General features: G+C 46.9%; 1 protein-coding gene across 2 annotated transcripts in view; it reads left to right on the top strand.

Annotated features, from left to right (window-relative positions):
- The window catches only part of LOC115141099 (growth/differentiation factor 11-like), a 39,516-nt gene extending 21,959 nt beyond the window's left edge, over positions 1-17,557 (top strand). Inside the window, exon 3 of one of the 2 annotated variants that reach the window (XM_029679728.2) lies at positions 16,941-17,557. In XM_029679728.2, the coding sequence (XP_029535588.1) occupies positions 16,941-17,318 (378 nt within the window). In that variant the 3' untranslated portion in view covers positions 17,319-17,557. Of the gene's footprint in view, positions 1-16,937 lie in introns of both variants that reach the window. The other variant, XM_029679719.2, reaches the window with a different exon arrangement.
- Positions 17,558-19,580: the final 2,023 nt, after the last annotated feature.

Raw genomic sequence — 19,580 nt, 5'->3', positions numbered from 1 at the left:
TGAGCTGTGTGCTATTAGTTTAAACAGAAAGCTCAGTGCATTCAGCTTGTCAACACTTCTTACAAAACAAGTAGAGATGAAATCAATCTCTCCACTCCAGCCATGAGAGATTGACATGCATGTCTTAATGTTAGCTCCCTGTTTACATTTAAGGGCCAGCCGTGCTACCCTGTTCTGTGCCAAGTGTAAGCCAATTCACCATCCCTCTGTGGTGAACAGACATTTTAGCTACTGTTGTATTAACATGTTTTGACCATGACAGTTTACAATCCAGGGTTACTCCAAGCAGTTTAGTCACCTCAACGTGCTAAATTTCCACATTATTCATTACAAGATTTAGTTGAGGTTTAGGGAAATATTTTGTCCCAAATACTTAAAATTCCTCAAAGCAAGTGGCATGTCATTAAAGATTGAAAAAAGGGGCCTAAACAGCTGCCCTGGGGAATTCCTGATTCGACCTGGATTATGTTGGAGAGGCTTCCGTTAAATAACACCCTCTGTGTTCTGTTAGACAGGTAACTCTTTATCCACAATATAGTGGATGGGTGTAAAGCCATAACATAAGTTTTTCCAGCAGCAGACTGATGTCAAAAGCCGCACTGAAGTCTAAATCTTTTCATCAATTTGTCTCAGCCAATCAGTGTAAGTGCTGTGCTTGTTAAATGTCCTTCCCAAAAGTTTACTATGGGTTGGTAACTGGTTGATTGGATGGCTATTTAAGCCAGTAAAGGGGCTTTACTATTCTTAGGTAGCATAATTACTTTTGCTTCCCTCCAAGCCTGAGGGCACATTTTCTAGTAGGTTTAAATTGAAGATATGACAAGTATGAGTTGCAATATCGTCCACTATTATCCGCAGCAATATTCCATCCAAGTTGTCAGACCCCGGTGGCTTGTCATTGTTGGTAGACAATTTCTTCACCTCTTCCACACAGAATTCAAAATTACGATGCTTGTCTTTCATAATATGGTCAGTTATACTTGGATGTATAGTGTGTGTGTTTGTTGCTGGCATGTCATGCCTAAGTTTGCAAATATTTGTTTATTACTTTTACCCCTTTTCTCAATTTCGTGGTATCCAATTGATAGTTAGTCTCTCATCGCTGCAACTCCCCTACGGACTTGGGAGAGGCGAAGGTCGAGAGCCATGCGTCCTCCGAAACACGACCCTGCGATGCCACGCTACTTTTGACATAAGCTGACACGGAAGCCAGCCGCACCAATGTGTCGGAGGATACACTATCCAACTGACGACAGAGTTTAGCTTGCAGGTGCCTGGCCCGCCACAAGGAGTTGCTAGAGTACGATGAGACAAACCCTCCCCTAACCCGGACGATGCTGGGCCAATTGTGCACCACTTCATGGGTCTCCTGTAACCAGAGGCTGTAGTGACACCGCAGCACTGATGCGCTGCCCCACTCAGGAGTGGAAGTTTGCTAATCTTGCCAATTTTTTAAAAAAGTAGTTGGCAATATCAGTGGGTTGTGTGATGGATGAGCCATCTAATTCAATGAATGATGCAGCTGAGTTTGCCCAAAAAGTATTGAAGGTGCTCCAAAGCTTTTTACTATCATTTGCTTCATAGTATAATTATTTTTTTTTGTCAGTTTAGTCACACGATTTCTCGATTTGCAGTGTTTTCCCAATCGGTTGTGCAGCCAGACTTATTTGCCATTCCTTTTGCCTCTTCCCTTTCAACCATACCATTTCTCAATTCCTCATAAATCCAAGGGTATTTAACAGTTTGCAGTAATTTTCTTAAATGGGTGCATGCTTATTAGTAACTGGAATAAGCAATTTCATAAATGTCAAGTGCAGCATCTGGTTGCACCTCATGACATCACAGAGCAGAAAATATTATTTACATCAACATAGAAATCACTACAAAATGTATTGAATTCTCTCTTATACACTATATTTATCAGGTATGAAGGGAAGACCCAGATTAACAATAGTTTAATGTTCCAAACAGGGGCATGCAATAGACAGGTCAAGGCAGGCAGGCAGAGTGGTCAGGCAGGCAGGCAGAGTGGTCAGGCAGGCAGGCAGAGTGGTCAGGCAGGCAGGGTCAGAAAACCAGAGGTGGGACAGCAGGCAGGCTCAGGGTAAGGCAGAGATCGCTAATCCAGAGGGGGGCAGAGGTACCTGTCGGCAGGCAGGCAGAGTGGTCAGGCAGGCAGGCAGAGTGGTCAGGCAGGCAGGCAGGCAGAGTGGTCAGGCAGAGTGGCAGGCAGGCAGGCAGGCAGAGTGGTCAGGCAGGCAGGCAGGCAGAGTGGTCAGGCAGGCAGGCAGAGTGGTCAGGCAGGCAGGCAGAGTGGTCAGGCAGGCAGGCAGAGTGGTCAGGCAGGCAGGCAGGCAGGCAGAGTGGTCAGGCAGGCAGGCAGAGTGGTCAGGCAGGCAGGCAGAGTGGTCAGGCAGGCAGGCAGAGTGGCCAGGCAGGCAGGCAGAGTGGCCAGGCAGGCAGGCAGAGTGGCCAGGCAGGCAGGCAGGCAGAGTGGCTAGGCAGGCAGGCAGAGTGGTCAGGCAGGCAGGCAGAGTGGCTAGGCAGGCAGGCAGAGTGGTCAGGCAGGCAGGCAGAGTGGCTAGGCAGGCAGGCAGAGTGGTCAGGCAGGCAGGCAGAGTGGCTAGGCAGGCAGGCAGAGTGGCCAGGCAGGCAGGCAGAGTGGCCAGGCAGGCAGGCAGAGTGGCCAGGCAGAGTGGCCAGGCAGGCAGGCAGAGTGGCCAGGCAGGCAGGCAGAGTGGCCAGGCAGGCAGGCAGAGTGGCCAGGCAGGCAGGCAGAGTGGCCAGGCAGGCAGGCAGAGTGGCCAGGCAGGCAGGCAGAGTGGTCAGGCAGGCAGGCAGAGTGGTCAGGCAGGCAGGCTCGGGGCCATAACCGGGAGGGCAAGAAAAGAGACTGGGGGGAAAAAGCAGGCACTGAAATACAAACTGCTGGTTGACTTGAACAAACAAGACAAATTGGCACAGACAGACAGAAAACACAGGTATAAATACACAGGGGATAATGGGGAAGATGGGTGACACCTAGAGGGGGGTGGAGACAATCACAAAGACTGGTGAAACAGATCAGGATCTGACAATATTAGGCTCCGCCTTTGGAACTTTGATATGGCTACTATATTGTGATTGCTACAGCCGATGGCTTTAAAGCTAATTTCAGCAGCATTAGTAAAGATGTTGATGATTTCAATCCTGTGCAGTTTGTAACTACGTTTGTAGGTTGACTGATAACCTGAACCAGGTTGCAGGCACTGGTTACATTTTGAAGCTTTTTCTTGAGTGGGCAGCGTGATGAAATCCAGTAAATATTTAAAATCACCCAGAAAATGTACTTCTGTTGAAATCACATATCAAGCATTTCAAACATATTATCCAGATACTAACTGTTAGCACTTGGTGGTCTATAGCAAGAATGGGCTTTAGGTGAGGCAGATGAACATGTAGACATATTACTTCAACAGTATTTAACATGAGATTCTCTCTAATCTTTACAGGAATGTGGTTCTGAATATAGACCGCAACACTTCACCCATTGGCATTTCTGTCTTGTCTGTAGATGTTAAAGCCATGTATTGCTACCACTGTATCAAAGGTATTATCCAAGTGAGTTTCAGAAATATAATATTAATGTCATCTTTTACGAGCAAGTTATTGATTTCATGGAACTTGTTTCATAGCCCACGTTAACAGATGTAGCCTATTTTTACCATTTTTCTGGGATGCTTGTTTTTATTGCTTTATTGGGAAGCTTATCAGAAGTAGACATGACAATGTTATTTATATTCGAGCTGATAGTGCAGGGTGAGCGGCACACAGTGGACTTCCTAGTAGGGCACACCGCATCCGTGGTATTAGTAAAACTCTGGTTTATAGGCACATGATTACTGCATACAATAGCTGTAGGATCAACAGAGGCATTCAGGGCAGTTAGAGGGACATAAATGAAGTTACTTACATTGTGTCTGCCAACACCCCTAGGACAATGTACATTAGCAGCAGCACTACAACAACCTAGCGACACAACGGTAGGGATCATCTGAGCTGGGCTTGGGTCATTTGTCTCAACGCAGCCTTGAAATGTGTGGACAGGAGCCAAGATGATTTGGATGGACTCCGTCATTCCTGAAAAGCATCTTCTGTTTTCAGAAACTGTCAAAGTGATCTATGAAAGTGATTCCAACAGAGCTAGCGTAATCTTTTAGCCAGGTGTGTAATGCCAGTAGCCAGTAAATATTTCACACCCACGGCCCAACGATGGTACCGGACCTGAAATAATTGGCCGCTTTAAAAAAAATCTTTCACTGCTAGAATCAGTTCTTTAAAATCAATTTTCAGCAGCTCCGAGCTAGTCCTCCTAATATCGTTTGACCCCACATAGACTACGACAGCATCAGCTCCCGGCATAAGTCATAGAACGGTCGAAAGCAGCCTTGTAATATCCTGTACTTGTGCTCTAGGATAGCACAGGATTTTTGCCCCAGGAACCATGATGTTTCTTACCATAGAACTGCCAATGATGACAACTGGTGCAATGGCAGAGGAGGTCCAGCCGTTGTTTCGCCTCAAGTGGTTTCGAAAACCCCTCGAGGACCGAAGGGCGGTGGGGCCAGATGGACCCGAGCCAGCTGTAGTATCCACCATGGATGGTGAATTGGCCAGAGTCTTGGACAGCCTCACGGTCTGATGAGGGTGAATGCTCTGAGGATCTGAACCCGAGGTAGAAGCCACCGGAGAGGGGAACAGAACAGAGGACGAAGGCGCAGGTACCTCTGGATACGATCTCGAATCGGAAGCACCCAGGGAAGAAGGTGCTGGAACCTCTGGATCCAGGACGGAGAAGCTATTTCTGGTCTGTGTCCACTCCGGGCTTAACATCTCCAAGGAGGCCTCCGTTGCCAGAGGACGCTGTTTTCGACTTCCACGGCAGGTGACATATTTCCATGGCTGATTGGTAGGATCAAGAACAGGAACATACACCAAGTCATCAAGGAACATCCTACTAGCTCCATTCTCCAGGGAAGGGGGGACCCCTTCGGGGAGGGATACCTGCAGAGTACCGGCCAGTTGGCTGTGGAGATCTGACACTGTGGCAACACTTTCACGAGGCCAGAGCGGCGTCTGGCTACTGGGGTGGAAAAGAAAGGTAGGCAGGTGTGGATTCTCCTGTAGCTTGTGTAGGTTCGCTACTTGTTTGCTGAGAGTATCCACTTTACCCCTGTAAGTCACGGCAGTCCACATTGTCTCAGAATAAAGCAAAAATAAACACAGATCCTGCAGCTTTTAAAATGTTTGTTAGTGTCCTCCATTTGAGGCTCCGGGCTAGCTAGGCTAGTTAAGCCATCCGGGCCTACATGTCTCTCGTCTTGACAGGGAATTCTCAACTTATCCGAGAGAGAACCACACTGCTATTAAAAACGTCAGGCCAAGGTAAGCCTACACAATTAATATAATTTGTTTTTACATTGACGATGTGAAAAATGAATGGCGGTTTAGAGTTTTATAACTCAGGTTAGCAAAACACGTTTCATCAACAACACAGTGTGTTGATGGAGTGATTTGGTTTGTTAAAATTAGATTGACCCATCCAATGGTTGTTTCTGACTATTAAAACAAACAACAAATTCACCTCTTTTCTTGGATAAAAAAGTATCCAAGACTTGGTATTGTCTACTCAAATATAGCTTAGCATTAGCATTGTTAAGGGCAACACAAGCCAATGCCAGCAAACAAGTTATTTTACATGACAATTTAAAGTAACAGTTTACTTGAATGATGCAAAATCCAGCCTGCAAACTGTCTTTATAGAACTCGCCACCTTGTAGTCCTAAAAAAACAAATAATTTTTCTCTGGTTGTTCAGCCATTCATATTGGCAAAATTAATGGGGAAAGAATAGGGTTTTGGAATAATTGCCGAAAAGGTCTGCGAATAACAGGCTTATGAAATCTTATACATTTTGTTCTATGAGATATCACTCAGTTAACATGACCTTTATGAATTATGAAGCCTTTATGTGCATGTTTATTTTATTACGTAAAATATTCAAAATTCACAAAAAGTGACATTAGCTGTTGAAGATTATCTCATAGAACAAAACGTATAAAAAGCCCATGTTTACCACGGACCTTATTTTCGGCATTTATCAAAAAACCCTACAAAAATGACATTAATTTCTCCATAGGCTTTGTTCAACGAACCATGGCATAGTGCCTACAAAAACCATTACGATTGCTCTCTATAATACCCAATCCTTTTATCAATGCAAAACATGTTTCATTATCTGATGTGCATTATGCATCTGAAGTCAGCTTTACTATTCATAAACTGTCCATACAGTTTGCTGCTATAATAGGTTTCACTCTTCTGGGAAGGCTTTCCACTAGATGTTAGAACATTGCTGCGGGGACTTGCTTCCATTCAGCCACAAGTGCATTAGTGAGGTCGGGCCCTGATGGTGGGCGATTAGGCCTGGCTTGCAGTTGTTACGTTACAGCCTTATTCTAAAATGTATTAAATTATACCCCATAATGACAAAGCAAAAACAGGTTTAGAAATGTGTGCTAATTTATTACAAATAAAAAAATGAAATGCATAATACATAAGTATTCAGACCCTTTACTCAGTACATTTTTGAAGCACCTTTGGCAGCAAATACAGCATAGTCTTCTTGGGTACAACACTACAATCTTGGCACACCTGTATGTGGGGAGTTTCTCCCATTCTTCTCTGCAGATCCTCTCAAGCGCTGTCAGGTATTTTCAGGTCTCTCCAGAGATGTTCGATCAGGTTCAAGTCCGGTCTCTGACTTGGCCACTCAAGGATATTCATGGAGTGTTTCCCATGCTTGTTCAATGAACCATTAACAATTAATGAACATGCACCTGTGGAACGGTCATTAAGACAATAACAGCTTACAGATGGTAGGCAATTAAGGTCAAAGTTATGAAAACTTAGGACACGAAAGAGGCCTTTCCACTGACTCTGAAAAACACCAAAAGAAATATGCCCAGGGTCCCTGCTCATCTGTATGAACGTGCCTTAGGCATGCTGCAAGGACGCATGAGGACTGCAGATGTGGCCAGGGCAATAAATTGCAATGTCCGTACTGTGAGACGCCTAAGACAGCGCTACAGGGAGACAGGACGGACAGCTGATCGTCCTCGCAGTGGCAGACCACGTGTAACAACACCTGCACAGGATTGGTACATCCAAACATCACACATGCGGGACAGGTACAGGATGACAACAACTGCCCGAGTTACACCAGCAACGCACAATCCCTCCATCAGTGCTCAGACTGTCCGCTATAGGCTGAGAGAGGCTGGACTGAGTGCTTGTAGGCCTGTTGTAAGGCAGGTCCTCACCAGACATCACCATCAACAACGTCGCCTATGGGCACAAACCCACCGTCGCTGGAACAGACAGGACTGGCAAAAAGTGCTCTTCACTGACAAGCCGTGGTTTTGTCTCACCAGGGGTGATGGTTGGATTCGCATTTATTGTCGAAGGAATGAGCGTTACACTGAGGCCTGTACTCTGGAGCGGGATCGATTTGGTGGTTGAGGGTCCGTCATGGTCTGGAGCGGTGTGTCACAACATCATCGGACTGAGCTTGTTGTCATTGCAGGCAATCTCAACGCTGTGCATTACAGGGAAGACATCCTCCACCCTCATGTGGTACCCTTCCCGCAGGCTCATCCTGACATGACCCTCCAGCATGATAATGCCACCAGCCATATTGCTCGTTCTGTGCGTGATTTCCTGCAGGACCGGAATGTCAGTGCTCTGCCAGCGAAGAGCCCGGATCTCAATCCCATTGAGCACGTCTGGGACCTATTGGATCGGAAGGTGAGGGCTAGGGCCATTCCCCCCCAGAAATGTCTGGGAACTTGCAGGTGCCTTGGTGGAAGAGTGGGGTAACATCTCACAGCAAGAACTGGCAAATCTGGTGCAGTCCATGAGGAGGAGATGCACTGCAGTACTTAATGCAAATGGTGGCCACACCAGATACTGACTTTTGATTTTGACCCCCATCCCCCCTTTGTTCAGGGACACATTATTACATTTCTGTTAGCCACATGTCTGTGGAACTTGTTCAGTTTGTCTCAGTTGTTGAATCTTATGTTCATACAAATATTTACACATGTTAAGTTTGCTGAACATAAAAGCAGTTGACAGTGAGAGGACGTTTCTTTTTTGCTGAGTTTAGAAAAGTGCCTTTCTAAATCATGTCCCAATCAATTGAATTTACCCCGGGTGTGGACTCCAAGTTGTATAAACATCTCAAGGATAATCAATGGAAACAGGATGCCCCTGAGATCAATTTCCAGTCTTACAGCAAAGGGTCTAAATACTTATGTAAATAAGGTATTTCATTTTTTTATTTGTAATAAATTAGCAAACATTTCTAAACCTGTTTTCACTTTGTCATTATGGGGTATTGTGTGTAGGTTGCTCAGGATTTTTATTTATTAGAATAAGGATGTAACGTAACAAAATGTGGGAAAAGTCAAGGGGTCTGAATACTTTCCGAATGCACAGAACAAAAATATAAACGCAACAATTTCATTGATTTTACTGAGTTATAGTTCAAATGAGGAAATCAGTCAATTTAAATAAATTCATTAGCCACTAATCTATGGATTTCACATGACTGGGAATACAGATACGCATCTGTTGGTCACAGAAACCTTGAAATGGGGCTCACAATGGGCCTCAGGATCTTGTCACGGTACTTTTGTGTGTTCAAATTGCCATCGACAAAATGCAATTGAGTTGGTTGTCCGTAGCTTATGCCTGCTCATACCATAACCCCACCTCTGTTCACAACGTTGACATCAGCAACCCGCTCGCCCACATGACGCCATACACATGGTCTGCAGTTGTGACTCTGGTTGGACGTACTGCCAAATTCTCTAAAACGACGTTGGAGGCGGCTTATGGTAGAGAAATTAACATTCAATTCTCTGGCAACAGCTCTGGTGGACATTCCTGCAGTCAGCATGCCAATTGCATGCTCCTTCAAAACATCTGTGGCATTGTGTTGTGTGACAAAACTGCACATTTTAGTGTCCACAGCACAAGCTGCACCTTTTTATTTATTTAACTAGGCAAGTCAGTTAAGAACTAATTCTTATTTTCAATGACGGCCTAGGAACAGTGGGTTAACTGCCTGTTCAGGGGCAGAATGACAGATTGTACCTTGTCAGCTCAGGGATTTGAACTTGCAACCTTCCGGTTACTAGCCCAATCACTAGGCTACAATGCCGCACCTCATTAATGATAATGCTGTTTAGTCATCTTCTTGATATGCAACACCTGTCAAGTGTGGCATGGATTATCTTGGCAAAGGAGAACTGCTCACTAACAGGGATGTAAACAAATTTGTGCACAAAAATTATTTCAGCTCATGAAACATGGGACCAACACTTTACATGTTGTGTTTATATATTTTTTCAATGTATATATTCTGGACATTGCTCATTCTTTAATTTTGCTTCACCTGCGATTCCATATTAAAAATATGCTTACACGACCAATACAATTTTATTTGATATGAGCTAGCCAATCTCAAACCCAAATGACTACATACAGTATGTAAAGTTTATGCTAGTAATACAAACACATGAACTGTCTGTTACAGGCTTTGGTTTATCCATTTATTTTTTAGAGATTGCACATTAGCACGTTAGCACGTGGGGCGCACAGATTGGTGTCACCTCATTAGTCAGTATGCGTTACACCTGTGCTGGTTTGTCCATATCGTTAGTCGGAAGCTGTTTCACTTGTGCTGTCCCAGGTGATATGTAAGGCCCAGTGCTCCAGTTGGCTTGAGAGATGTGGAGGGTTAACACCATTAGTTGAAGCTCCCGATTTGATTTCTAGAAAAACAATCCTTTATCTGATCTTCCCTGTGTTCCTTTTGCTTCCTGACTAAGTTTGGTGTGGGTTTGCCTCTTCTTTGTGGGCGCTCATGGTGCGTGTCTTAGATCCCAGTTGTTGTTGCTAGTCAACTTCAGTGGACACCCCCATGAGTGTCTTTCTGAACCCCTCCTAAAACCCCACCTATTTTGTTTTGGTTGTTAGTGACTCTGTTAGCTCCCCTTTCAGTTTGAGTGACAATTTTTGATTTCCTTGCTGGGGAAAGTAACAAAATGTGGGCTCGTCCAGGATATTGTTTCCCATGAGTATGGTAGTCTCTCTAATCACCTACTCTGAAGCTCTGCTGTGTCCAGATATTTAAGTGTCACTGAGGGGTAACCCTGAAGGGTTAAGATTGGTGGAATAATTTTGAAAGTTGCATAAACACACAAGATTATTAAAAAAATAGCCATGGACTTTAAGTTGGAAGTGTTTGTGGAAAACTCTACATGGGAGATGCTAGATAAATGTACAAAGGCGAATCAGCTCGTCATTGCAAAGCATTATGACATAAAAGTTGCACATGCTGATTCAAAAGCAGTAATCCGCTTTGGTGGAGGAGGAAATCTGTCCGGAGAGGGGGGATGATGAAATATGTCCTAAAGATGGTAGAGTACACCCCATAGATGTGCACCTGCAAAAGGTAGAACTAAAAGCAAAATGGGGGCTTGAGAGCTTGAGCATAAGGAGCGCACAGATGAAAATGAAAGCAACTGTGAAGAGATTGGAACAAGAATGTGAGCATGCCATTCAACTAAGAAATACACCAGTCCCAACTGATCTATCTCCTTAACAAGATTTTGGATCAGATGTGAAACCCTTTGTTTCAGATGTGTTCCTGTCTCTGTCGAGTAGCAATGCTGTTAAGCAGCCAGTGAAGATACTGTGACAGCCCAGTCCTTCATTTTGGAGGGTGTTTTGCCTTTGTCTGATACTTCAGCAACTGGTTACAGTGTGTTAGGACAAGGCACGGAGATTGGTTGCATGGAAGGTCCTTTGTATAATGTGGAATTCAAGTCTGATCTTATTTCTGGTTCCGTTGGAGTGAGGTCTAGCCTACCGGTGAAGGGGTCTCATTCATTTTGAGAAATAATTTGGCTGGAGGGAAGGTCGTGCCAAAACCTGTCATTTGTAAGGAACAGAGTAGAGGAACCTAATGGGTTATCAGGAAAGTACCTTAGCATGTTCCCAGCGTGTGCCGTTACACTCGTTATGTCTAAGAAAGTTGCTGGGAGCAAGTTTAGTATTGAGGAGGTTGTCAACGATCCCACCATGGTTGATCTCTCTGAGACATTTATGTGTGATCCTGATTTCGGTAAAACTCCTGAGTTGACCTCTCCTTTGAAAACCCCAAAGGTGAGTGAGTTTGTACAGTTGACACTTACGTCTAGGAAGCAGCTGATTGCTGAACAGAGAAACGCAGTTTCCCTCTCCTCTCTTTTTGCTGAGATACATCCAGAGGAGGAGTTTGATTAAGTTTGTGGGGGTTACTTTGACAGAGATGGTGTTCTAATGAGGAAATGGTGTTCTCGCACCACTTCTGGGCAAGACGATTGGCCCAGTGTACCTCAAATTGTCGTTCCAGTTATGCTTCGACATTGGCTCACAATGGTAGTATGGCAGGTCATCTTGGGGTCAAAAAGACGTATGACCGTATCTTGCGTAACTTCTTCTGGCCTGGTCTAAAACATGATGTTGTGTCTTACTGTAAATCCTGTCACGTTTACCAGCGGATGTGTAAACTGAACCAAACTGCATTGGTTGCACCTTTGCAGCCTATTCTTGCTTTTGACAATCCTTTCCGCAGGGTTCTGGTGGTCTGCGTTGGTCCTTCGCCCAAAGCCAAGAGTGGTAACCAGTTTCTCTTAACCATAATGTGTGCTGCTAATCATTTTCTTGAGGCCAATCCACTGAGAAAAATCACGAGGGGAAAGTTACTGTGGATAATGCAGGAGTTTCCCCTTGAAATCAGACATGTCTGTGGTAAGGACAACTTCATTGCTGATTGTCTTTCGAGGGTGGGCAGTCATTACGTTTTGTATTCAGCCAGTGTGTAGCCCTGGCTCACAATTTATTTTGACGCACGCTTTGCCATTTTGGTTGGGCTTGCTCCAAGGGGATGAGAGTTATAGAAATGTATGTGATTTTACCTATGTTTCTCAACTTTAGAGTTTTAGGCAGTAAGATTGTAAAAATAAAATGTATATATAAAATAAGTGGCAGTTTTGTCTTGTATTTAATTGTCCAACAAAAAATAACAGGCTTCCGTTTTTTCATTTCTATTTCGAGGTTGGACATTAGCACGTGGGTATCACCTTGTTATTCGGAAGCTGTTGCCGTGTTTACTGAGGACGCCTCAGCTTGTTATTCAGAACCTTGTTATTCGGAAGCTGTTTCACCTGTGCTGTCCCAGGTGATATTTAAGAGGGGCTGGCCCAGGGCTCCAGTTGGCTTGAGAGATGCGGAGGGTTAACGCTTTTAGTTGTCTCTCCCTCGTTGATTTCTAGATAAATAATCCTTTATCTGATCTTCCCTGTTTCGTTTTGCTCCACGTCCTGTCTTTAAGTTTGGTGTGGGTTTTTATTTAGTTTGCATCTTCTTGGGCAAAGGGGGAACTAGCAAAGAGTCACTGACAACAACCAAAATGAAATAGGTGGGGTTTTAGAAAGGTTTCTGAAAGACACTCATGGTGGGTGTCTTAGATCCCAGTTGTTGTTGCTAGTCAACTTTCAGTGGACACCCCCGAGTGTCAATCAGAAACCTTTCTAAAACCCCACCTATTTAATTTTGGTTGTTGTCAGTGACTCTTTGTTAGTTCCCCCTTCAGTTTGAGCGACAATTTTTGGTTTCCTTGCTGTGGAATGTAACACTGTCATGAATGCATATGAAGTGTCATGTGTATGACAGCACTATATAGGCCACATTATTGTTCCCATTAAGCATTACGAAATGGTATCCCACTGGTCATTTCATTTGGGTCAGTTCTTCACAGCACGGCCCAGGGGCTGACTCTGGCCTGTCGGACAATGAATCCTTGCACAGCAGCAAGCTCTGTTTTCCTTCAGGAGAAGAAAGAAAAGATCAGAGATACAGAGGCCCGTGTACAAAAATAAAACAAAACACAAATCTAAGAACAAGGTTAACCCCCCGATCCTTTGCCCCCCAAAGAAAGCCCTAAGCTGACGTGGGTTGACCCTTCTGGCCTCTAAGCTTATTTCTTCTGTTGAAAGCGTCACAAAAAAACTGTGCTCAAGTCCAGCTGGGTTTTCTGTGGAGAGATGAGGATTTTGTAAAATAAACATGCTTGTCACGTATACTCCCCTCCAACTCTCGAGGTCGTCAGGCTGCTCATTATTACGCACACGAGTCACCATCGTTACGCGCCTCATCAGACTCACCTGGACTCAATCACCTGCCTGATTACCTTCCTTATATATGTCACTCCCTTTGATTCTTTCCCAAGGCGTTATTGTTTCTGTTCCGTTGTTTCATGTCTGTACGCTACTCGTGTTTCTTGTTTTATTTATTATTAAAGTCACTCCCCGAACTTGCTTCCCGGCTCCCAGCGTACACATTACAGAATAACCCCTCACCAAAGGGGAGCATCAGGGAGTTTTTTTTTCTGTGACTGTAGGTGACGTTGGGTCCGAGTGCCGCAACCAGGGATGCCTCAGCTGGCTTCCATGCCTCAGCTAGTTCATCAGATTTACAAGACTCGGTTGCCCTGTCAAGTGTCTGTTGCCATGTTTACTGAGGACTCCTCAGCTAGCTGGTCAGGCTCCCATGCCTTGGCTGGCGCGACCGGCTTCCCAAGACTCGGTTGGCTCGCCAGGTCCCCGCGCCTCGGCCGGCCTCGCCAGGTCCCCGGGATCATCTCTCTGGTCGGCGTCCTGCAGCTGGAGCCATGCGTCAGGGAGGGGGTACTGTCACGTATACTCCCCCTCCCGACGCTCAAGGTCATCAGGCTGCTCATTATTACGCACACCTGTCACCATCGTTATGTGCATCAGCGCCTCATCAGACTCACCTGGACTCAATCACCTGTCTGAATAGAGGAAGATGATCATCCACGGCAAGATCCCTGGTATGGTGGTAGACAGGTGTGGCTGCTCTTAGGCCCAACGGAAGTCATGCATACTCATGCACACCCAACTCTGCATTATTTCCACCCAGAACCCTGACTGAGACCTCCTCTGGCAGCAGACTCTCACTCCCCTCTCCCCAGACTCTCACTCCCCTCTCCCCAGACTCCCCTCTCCCCTCACTCCCCTCTCCTCTCACTCCCCTCTCCCCAGACTCTCACAACCCTCTCCCCAGACTCTCACTCCCCTCCCTCTCACTCCCCTCTCCCCAGACTCTCACTCCCCTCCCCTTCTCCCCAGACTCTCACTCCCCTCCCTCTCCCCAGATTCTCACTCCTCCTCTCCCCAGACTCTCACTCCCCTCCCACTCCCCTCTCCCCAGACTCTCACTCCCCTCCCCTCTCACTCCCCAGACTCTCACTCCCCTCCCCTCTCCCCAGACTCCCACTCCCCTCCCTCTCCCCAGACTCTCACTCCCCTCCCCCTCCCCTCTCCCCAGACTCACTCCCCTCCCCCTCTCCCCAGATTCTCACTCCCTCCCCTCTCCCCAGATTCTCACTCCCCTCCCCTCTCCCCAGATTCTCACACCCCTCCCCTCTCCCCAGACTCTCACTCCCCTCCCCTCTCCCCAGACTCTCACTCCCCTCCCCTCTCCCCCCAGACTCCCTCCCTCCCCCTCCCCAGACTCTCACTCCCCTCCCCTCTCACTCCCCTCTCCCCAGACTCACTCCCTCCCCTCCCAGACTCTCCTCCCCTCCTCCCCCTCTCACTCCCCTCCCCAGACTCTCACTCCCCTCTCACTCCCTCTCCCCAGACTCTCACTCCCCTCTCCCCAGACTCTCACTCCCTCCCCTCTCCCCAGACTCTCACTCCTCTCCCCCTCTCACTCCCCTCCCTCTCCCCAGACTCTCACTCCCTCTCCCCAGACTCTCACTCCCCTCCCCTCTCCCCAGACTCTCACTCCCCTCCCCTCCACTCCCCTCTCCCCAGATTCTCACTCCCCTCTCCCCAGATTCTCACTCCTCCCCTCTCCCCAGATTCTCACTCCCCTCCCTCTCCCCAGATTCTCACTCCCCTCCCCTCTCCCCAGACTCCTCACTCCCCTCCCTCTCCCCAGACTCTCACCCCTCCCTCTCCTCTCCCCAGACTCTCACTCCCCTCTCCCCAGACTCCCTCCCTCCCCTCTCCCCAGACTCTCACTCCCCCCCTCCCCTCTCCCCAGACTCCCCAGACCCTCTCCCCAGACTCTCACTCCCTCCCTCTCCCCAGACTCTCACTCCTCTCCCCAGACTCTCACTCCCCTCTCCCCAGACTCTCACTCCCCCTCCCCAGACTCACTCCCCTCTCCCCAGACTCACTCCCCTCCCCTCCTCTCCCCCAGACTCTCACTCCTCCACTCCCCTCTCCTCACTCCCCTCTCCCCAGACTCTCACTCCCCTCCCCTCTCCCCAGACTCTCACTCCCCTCCCCTCTCCCCAGACTCTCACTCCCCCCCAGACTCTCACTCCCCTCTCCCAGACTCCCCCCCTCCCCAGACTCCTCCCCTCCCCAGATTCTCCTCCCCCCCCTCTCCCCAGACTCTCCCTCTCCCCAGACTCTCACTCCCCTCAGACTCTCACTCCCCCCCTCTCCCCAGACTCTCACTCCTCTCCCTCTCCCCAGACTCTCACTCCCTCTCCCTCTCCCCAGACTCTCACTCACTCCCCTCTCACCCCCTCTCCCCAGACTCTCACTCCCCTCCCCTCCCCAGACTCTCACTCCCTCCCTCTCCCCCTCCCCTCTCCCCAGACTCTCACTCCCCTCCCCCTCTCACTCCCCTCCCCTCTCCCCAGATTCTCCCACTCCCCTCACCCCTCTCCCCAGATTCTCTCTCCCCCCTCCCCTCTCCCCAGACTCCCCTCCCAGACTCCAGACTCCCCTCTCCCCAGACTCTCACTCCCCCCCTCACTCCCTCCCTCTCCCCAGACTCTCACTCCCTCCCCTCTCCCCAGACTCTCACTCCCCTCCCCCCCTCTCACCCTCTCCCCAGACTCACTCCCTCTCCCCCAGACTCTCACTCCTCTCCCCAGACTCTCACTCCTCTCCCCAGACTCTCACTCCCTCTCCCCAGACTCTCACTCCCCTCTCCCCAGACTCTCACTCCCCTCTCCCCAGACTCTCACTCCCCTCTCCCCAGACTCTCACTCCCCTCCCCTCTCCCCAGACTCTCACTCCCCTCCCCTCTCCCCAGATTCTCACTCCGCCACAAAACATCCCACTGGACCTTCATCTCTTAGTTATTCATTTTAGTCAAACATGTAAAACGGTAATATGAAATGAAGATAGGAGTGAGGCTGAGTGGTAGAAATATATGTGTGTGTATATAGACGATTATGAAGGGGGTGTATATGTGGAGCAGCTTAAGAAATTGATGGTAAACCTTCCCTACATATGTCACTCCCTTTTGGTTCTTTCCCTAGGATTTATTGTTTCTGTTCTGTTTCATGTCTGTACGCGTGTTTGTTGTTTTGTTCCTTTTATTATTAAAGTCACTTCCTGAACTTGCTTCCCGGCTGCCAGCGTACACGTTACAATGCTGGAGTAAAATATTCACTGCTCTTGCAGTGCACAAGGGTCAAGGTTATGGTAACTTGCGGATCACCTCAGAGGTCATAGATCAAGCTAACCATATAGAATGTTGGCATTTCCATTGATGTTAAAAGGTCAGCTTTGCATCAACCGATACTACTCACATCTTCCTCTCAGTACTCTGCTTTGAAACCAAAGTTAGTAAGGGTTATTTAGAGTGCATCTTTTTTTTCCCCCTCCAGTGATGTTAATTGGTCACAGTACCCCAATATTTGTTTTAGAAGCGTTACTCGCCTCACTGTTTTGATTTCTCTTTTAATCACCTCCATTCTCCTCCTGTTCCCCCCTCTCCCCCCTCCCCTGACTCCAGCAGCCGTTCCTGGAGGTTAAGGTTCTCGAGACGACCAAACGTTCCCGACGTAACCTGGGACTGGACTGTGACGAGCACTCCACCGAGTCCCGCTGCTGCCGCTACCCGCTGACGGTGGACTTTGAGGCCTTCGGCTGGGACTGGATCATTGCTCCTAAGCGCTATAAGGCCAACTACTGCTCGGGCCAGTGTGAATACATGTTCATGCAGAAGTACCCACACACCCACCTGGTACAACACGCCAACCCCAGAGGCTCAGCAGGGCCCTGCTGCACCCCCACCAAGATGTCACCCATCAACATGCTCTATTTCAACGACAAGCAGCAGATTATCCACGGCAAGATCCCTGGTATGGTGGTAGACAGGTGTGGCTGCTCTTAGGCCCAACGGAAGTCATGCATACTCATGCACACCCAACTCTGCATTATTTCCACCCAGAACCCTGACTGAGACGTCCTCTGGCAGCAGACTCTCACTCCCCTCTCCCCAGACTCTCACTCCCCTCCCCTCTCCCCAGACTCTCACTCCCCTCTCCCCAGACTCACTCCCCTCCCCTCTCCCCAGACTCTCACTCCCCTCCCCTCTCCCCAGACTCTCACTCCCCTCCCCTCTCCCCAGACTCTCACTCCCCTCCCCCTCCCTCCCCAGACTCTCACTCCCTCCCTCTCCCCAGACTCTCACTCCCCTCCCCTCTCAATCCCCTCTCCCCAGACTCTCACTCCCCTCTCACTCCGCCACAAAACATCCCACTGGACCTACATTCTCTTAGTTATTGATTTTAGTCAAACATGTAAAAAGGTCATATGAAATGAAGATAGGAGTGAGGCTGAGTGGTAGAAATATATATATATTGACGATTATGAAGGGGGTCTATCTGTGGAGCAGCTTAAGAAATTGATAGTAAATAAGACAACTATGTTTTTGTTAGTTTTTCTTTTTTTCTTTGAAAAGATGGTGTCTTTATTGAGATGTCCTGGATAGTGGATCCAGACTGATGGAGGGAGACATTTCTAAGCAGTTACAGTATATTATCATTTTTCCACAACTTTCACTTTTAGCATCATTACAACAAAAAAATCCCTTGTCTACTTTTAGACTAAAAGTTCATGAAATGAATCGAAAATGTTGTTTAAAAAAAATAGTAATGTTCTAGAGATTGAGATCCAAAAGCAAACTCTGTGCCCTCTGTAGATGTAACTACCACCCCAGTGTGACATTCTTGAGAATCCAAGAACCCTTTCACAGTTACTTTGATCTTATTTTACCTGTAATCTTGTAAAACATTAACATAAGAAAATAGTTTTCACTACCTTAAAGTGAACAGGAAAGGGTTTGTTATACACTTTCTCCCTATGTTTTACTGCAGAAGCTCACATAACAGTTTAGATGACCTCCAATATCAACCTGTGCACAAGTTTAGATGAACTAAGACATGTCAAAGTAACTCTTAAAACTGTGTGTGGTCTAGATTAAGAACACACAAAAAAAAATCAGGTTTTGGCTTGTTAGATCTTTGTATAGATCATCTTTTATATGTAATAGACTAAATCCAAGAGCATTTTAAAATCAACAATATGGGAATCATGCAAGGGTGCCAGTTTACACTACTGTAATTGTCAGATTATTTTGTATGGAGTAAATTCCGAGTGAAAGGGAACCCCACAAGTACCTTGACAAATGTGGACCACATGAATATAGCCTACTTATATACTTTTGTCATTTTCACTCTGCACACTGTGCAATTACCATTCCCACTACTATCCTCTCACATTAATTTACACAAACAAACCCAATGAGTAGAGGACCAAATGTATTCTGCCAAGTTGCTATGGTGGGAATGTTATGATGGTTGTGACAAAGAAGAGAACCTTGTGTTGGAAAGAAACTGCTTGATTGATATAGGCCTTTGTGCTACTAAGGGAAGAAGAGCTAGGTTGTGCATCATAAAGATAAGGAAAACACTGATACAGATAATACAGCTGAAATGCCATTTCTAGTTTAGAGAACATATTTTGATTGAATATCCCAGAGCCCCCATCCCCACCTGTAATATGCAGTAAATATTGGACGTGCTTGAAAGACTGTAGATAAGAAGCTTGAAGTCTGTCTTGTTTCCTGGATGTGAATATATCCCTTTGTTGTAAACGAAAGCACTACGCTGTTGGGAAAAGGAAGAGCCTTCTGACATAAATAATATATGTATATAATTAAAAGGGATACAAAAAATCCTTTCTGGGCACTACCTTACCAACAATAAATTTTGCACTATGGGACGTTCATAGCGTGAGGAGTCATGTTGTTGTTTGTGTTTGTATTTTACCTAATCAAGCACGAGCGTTTACAATTGAAAAAAGAACTGTCCAAGCTTCTGGCACCGTGTGGATAAACTAGTCAGCCTCTCACTTCTTTTGTTACCATCACGCTTTCCTGACTTCCTTTTTGTCTGAAGCGGAGGCCTGTCCATATTCTCACGCTCTTCCTACACCCAGAAACCTGGACTGACCAGCGGCCAAAAGGCCTCCTCGGCCTCCCGGGGTGATAAGTAATGTGTGTTACAAGTGTCTGGACTGATGAACATAGAACGCTTTAAACTGGAAATGCCCCTCCATCAACTTCAATCAATTTGTTATCAACTTTGACAGA

The sequence above is a fragment of the Oncorhynchus nerka genome, linkage group LG2 (genome assembly GCF_034236695.1).
Source record: "Oncorhynchus nerka isolate Pitt River linkage group LG2, Oner_Uvic_2.0, whole genome shotgun sequence".
NCBI lineage: Eukaryota > Metazoa > Chordata > Actinopteri > Salmoniformes > Salmonidae > Oncorhynchus > Oncorhynchus nerka.
This window is presented reverse-complemented; position numbering and strand designations above follow the sequence as displayed.